At 38.5% G+C, this 5468-nt stretch overlaps 1 protein-coding gene across 1 annotated transcript in view; it reads left to right on the top strand.

Annotated features, from left to right (window-relative positions):
• LOC117340585 (expansin-like protein 7) overlaps positions 1-2547 on the top strand; it is an 8591-nt gene extending 6044 nt beyond the window's left edge. Inside the window, exon 4 of the mRNA XM_033902345.1 lies at positions 1661-2547. Within this exon, the coding sequence (XP_033758236.1) occupies positions 1661-2059 (399 nt within the window). The 3' untranslated portion in view covers positions 2060-2547. The remainder of the gene's footprint in view (positions 1-1660) is intronic.
• Positions 2548-5468: the final 2921 nt, after the last annotated feature.

Raw genomic sequence — 5468 nt, 5'->3', positions numbered from 1 at the left:
TATAGTTTGGATGCTCATGTATTCGTTTTCGATGTTCATGTATTTGTTTTAGATTTTAATGTATTCGTTTCGGATATACATCTTTCTATTTATGATGTTCATGTATCCGTTTCTGATGTTCATATATCCGTTTTAGGTGCTAATATATCAGTTTTAGATGTCCATGTACCCGTTTTATATTATAATTTATCCGTTTTAGATGTTCATGTATCCGTTTCGGATCATTTACCCATTTGGATGTTCATTTATCCGTTTTACATGTTCATGTGTCCGTTTTAGATGTTCATGTATCCGTTTTAGATGTCCATGTATTTGATTTGGATGTTCATGTATCAGTTTTAGATGTTCATGTGTCCGTTTTGGATGTTCATTTTTTCGTTTTGGATGTTCATGTATTTGTTTTAGATTTACATTATTTTCGTTTTGGATGTTCATTTCTTTGTTTTGAATGTTCATGTATCCGTTTTGAATATTCATATATCTGTTTTGGATGCTCATGTATTCGTTTTCGATGTTCATGAATTTGTTTCAGATTTTAATGTATTTGTTTCGGATGTTCATGTATCCGTTTCTGATGCATGCATGTATCCGTTTCTGATGTTCATATATCTGTTTTACGTGTTAATATATCAGTTTTAGATGTCCATGTATCCGTTTTATATTATTTATCCGTTTTAGATGTTCATGTATCCGTTTTGGATCATTTATCCATTTGGATGTTCATTTATCCGTTTTAGATGTTCATGTATCCAATTTGGATGTTCATGTATTCGTTTTGGATGTTCATGTGTTTGTTTTGGATGTTCATTTATCCATTTTGGATGTTCATGTATTCGTTTTAGATTGTGTGTTCCTGTGTCATGTATGTTACACTACAGTGATATTTGTGTCGTCATGTCTGTGTGTTCAATGGTCATGTAAACTACTTTTATATTTTTGTGTTCAATGTCTACTTCTATTTACAAACAGAAATACGTAAGTTATAATTATCATATTGTCTCCCTTAAGGGATTGACAAACAGTCTGTTGTCTTGAAATTTAGAACTTAATCGATTTTATCATTTTAACTTCAAAAGAACAATCTGGTATCGATTTTATCATTTTAACTTCAAAAGAACAATCTGGTATGTTTTGTTATATAACAAACAAAAGGCCGAAGTGATCTAGTTTTTACCTTTTATTAGAATACTTTTCCATGATTGCAGCCATTCATGAATTGGTAAGTATAGTAACAATGACGGAAGCAAGCTTGTTTATAAACATGCTCTTTCTTTCTTCTCTAGTTTGCAAAATATCCAACAAGTTCCTGAATGCATTCAGAAGAATTTAAATTACAGTAGATACACTAATAGTTCTATATACAACAAGGAATAGCCACATAGGGCACAAGCACTTACTACACGATATATATAATATAAAACACAGGTATAGCTAGACAGACTCCGCCCACACCGGTAATGAGCAGACTGACTCCGCCCACACTAGTACTAATAAGGCTGACTCCGCCCACACTAGTACTGATAAGGCTGACTCCGCCCACACTAGTACTGATAAGGCTGACACCGCCCACACCGGTAATGAGCAGACTGACTCCGCCCACACTAGTACTGATAAGGCTGACTCCGCCCACACTAGTACTGAGCAGACTGACTCCGCCCACACCAGTACTGGTAAGGCTGACTCCGCCCACACTAGTACTGGCAAGGCTGACTCCGCCCACACCAGTACTGGCAAGGCTAACTCCGCCCACACTAGTACTGGTAAGACTGAGTCCGCCCACACTAGTACTGGTAAGACTGACTCCGCCCACACCAGTACTGGTAAGACTGACTCCGCCCACACCAGTACTGGTAAGACTGACTCGGCCCACATCATTACTAAGCTGGCTGTCTCTACTCACACCGGTACTGAGCAGGCTGACTCCGCCCACACTGGTATTGGCCAGACAGGCTCTGCCCCCACTGGAACGGACCAGACAGACTATGCCTACACCGGTACTGACTGCCAACAGTCTGCTCTCACTGGTACTGATCAGAGATTCCGCCCATGTCTGTACTGACCAGGCTGACTCTGTCAACACCAGTACCGGCCAGTCCGACTACACTCTAATCGGTACAGACCAGACTGGCTACGCACACACTGGTAATGACCAAGTTGACTCCACCCAAACTAGTCAGGCTGATTCTGCCAACACTTGAACCAAGATGTTAAGTGTTGCGATGTGGATATAATATAATGCTTGTTTGTTTTGTTTTTTTTGGGGGGGGGGGGGATCTGTTACCATTTTCAAGGGGTTTAAATAAGTTAAAGAGTTAGATTTAATATAGAGGCACAAGGAGTAGAGCTTGTAATAAGAACAGGAAAATATATCTTCCACATAAGGGGAATTTTTCTGTATCTTTCCAGTAAAAAGGATTATGTGCTGAATCAGTGAGTTCAGACTTGAATTGAGGTTTGATAGAATGGATATGAAGAGTTCGGGCTATGGTGGGAGTTTGAGATGTTGTGTTGGTGTTTGGGTGGGTAGGGGTAGGGGGTGGTGTTGGTGTTGGGGTGGGGGTGGGGGGTTGTGTTGGTGTTTGGGTGGGGGTTGAGGTGGGGCTGGTGTTGGTGGTAAGCTTATATGGGGAGGGTGTTGGTGTTGAAGTTGAAGTTGTTGTATGTCTTGCTGTATTGTGAAATGTACAAAATTGACGAAAATCATAATTACAATTAAGATACCAGTTTATTCAATACATTCTTATTTTTGTTACAGTTTCGTACTATTAAACATAGGTTATTTTACCTTATTATGTCATTTAACCTATTTTTTTCAACTCTTTTCATATAATATGTAATAATATGTATACCATTTCCGACCCTTTTCATGGATATATGTGTGTGTTCATAGTTTTAAGTGAGGCATATATCCATACTGTGAAGCTTTGTTTGCTATTTTTTTTAATAGAAACTCGATCAACAATGCATACGACATATGCGAATGGTGGAAAATTGGTTGCTCATCACAAAAGGCCGCAATTATTGTTTTTTTTTTTTTTATTAAAGAATATGCGACAAATGCGATAACAATTATAAATGCATCTGCGTTTTATATATTCCTATCAGGGCCTCATTATAAATCATACTGGAATAACTTATCCGAAGTGAGTATATGAGCTGAATAAAATGATACTTTTCACCAGGTATGTATTTTACCAAATAAGGAGGATACACTTACCTGTATAGCTTGAACTACTTCATCCGTTACCGCATGCTGACGACGAAGACCTAGTGATCTGAGTATCCGATGTCGTTGTCTACAGCTGAAATAACAGCTTATAATTAATATTACATAAATATACACGTGGCTTTGTAAACTCACTATATATAACATGCAATGCTCTTTCATTCAAAATACATTAAAGATATAACATCCTCATAAAGAGGGAATAAAAAAAAACAAATATTTGAAGCGTTGTCCAAATAGTCTGAAAAACAAACATACAAACCTTATAGATACGTGATGTCGGTAGAAAAGAATAAGAATAATCTCGGAGTACGTGTAGCCAGCAAAATGATATTCTCTAATTAGATCCTGTTCTGACAATGTTTAAGGAAAATTATCAGAAATTGTATTTAACAACATGTTACACATTTTTACTGAATATAAATTATGTTTCAAAATGTAAAATTGAAAAAGCAACTTAACCGTATATTCGAACATACAGTATATAAAACAGCACAAGTGAACATAAGCGGTACAATGTGTACCAAACTATTTTAAGACTCACCTAAAGGGTTATTAAAGCTAAATAAAAAGGATACTAGTGGTATTGTCTCCGTTCAAAAGGCTGGTGTAACTGCTTTGCTCCGCCATCTTCTATGAAAGATTGCTAAGCCCATGACTAGCCGGAAGGCGCCATAACGATAATTATCGTCTTGTCGGGGCGAAAAGACGATGTTTAGCGGGGCGCCATAACGGTAAACAGCGTTATGGCGGGGCGAAACGCGATGTTTAGCGGGGCGCCATAACGATAAACGACGTTATGGCGGGGCGAAAAGACGATGATTAGCGGGGCGCCATAACGGTAAACAGCGTTATGGCGGGGCGAAAAGACGATTATTAGCGGGGCGCCATAACGTTAAACAGCGTTATGGCGGGGCGAAACGCGATGTTTAGCGGGGCGCCATAACGATAAACAGCGTTATGGCGGGGCGAAAAGACGATGATTAGCGGGGCGCCATAACGATAAACAGCGGGGCGAAAAGACGATAATTATCGGGGCGCCATAACGTTAAACAGCGTTCTGGCGGGGCGAAAAGACGCTGATTAGCGGGGAGAATTAACTCGCCCCGCTGATTAGCGGCTTCACGTTTTCGTTATTTCGCGTTGAGTTGTGGCGTCTTTTCGTTATGGCGCGGCGCCATAACGCTAATTATCGGGGGCGAAAAGACGAAGATTATCGTTCTGTCGGGGCGCCAGAACGAAACAACGAGATGGCAGAAATCAGCCACCATACATAATATATATAAAAATTACTGACCAATTCCACAACTATTGCTAATAAAGAATTTGTGTGATTTTTATCGTGTCATAAAAATGATGGCAGTTGATGTTAATTTCAATAACCTATGATCTGTTCTTTTACTCCAGTTTTATAGTACAGACTTTTGATCATTACACCCTCAATTTTTGCCAATTGATATTTAATAGTATCTATCACGAGTGCCAATTCTTCATCAATCCAGTTTTCTGACAATCACACATTTCATAAGGAAATGATCATAGTCCAGTTCTGCTAGAATCCTCCCCCAACAAGGTCCTGACTTTGGTGGATTAGTTAGGCACCAATTGTTTTTAAAATAGGAGATGAAAAATACAACATCCCAACCAGGAGCAAAATGTCGTATTTGCTAATTCACACTATCTGACATACATTTCATTCACACGACAGAATATACCGAAAAATCCTTCATACTCGTGATATATATTATGTAACGGGAAACCAGTCAATATCCTCTAAGTATGTGTATCGAATTAAATCAATCACTCTAGTTGGTCCGAATGGAAGTGTGTAGGAGTTCTTACTGTGCGAGGAAACCGAAGTGTCCGGTAAAAACTTCGTCGTGGGATAGTTCCGTCGGGGAATCGAACCTCGGCAGCCTGGGTTAAAGGCGACTGTGTTACCACTGTGCCTGTCGACCATCCATTACAAAATAGAATAAACATATAGGTAAATAAATATATAAATAAATAGATACATAATTATATAAATAAATAGGTAAATAAATTTAAGATTACAGCAAAGCAATGCAGAATGTGAGCATAAGGACGGCGGCAAATTAGGGTCACTATGAAAAATATTTTTCTTGTACATTCAGGTATAACGTCGAATTTTGTACGTACAACTTACACTGTAATATCTTGTACGTAAAACTTAGTATCTTTTATACGTGCAAGTTATTATCTTGTACTTATCTTGTACCAG

The sequence above is a fragment of the Pecten maximus genome, chromosome 13, assembly GCF_902652985.1.
Source record: "Pecten maximus chromosome 13, xPecMax1.1, whole genome shotgun sequence".
Lineage (NCBI taxonomy): Eukaryota > Metazoa > Mollusca > Bivalvia > Pectinida > Pectinidae > Pecten > Pecten maximus.
Note: the sequence above shows the minus strand (reverse complement) of the source record. Positions and strands in the feature narration are given on the sequence as shown.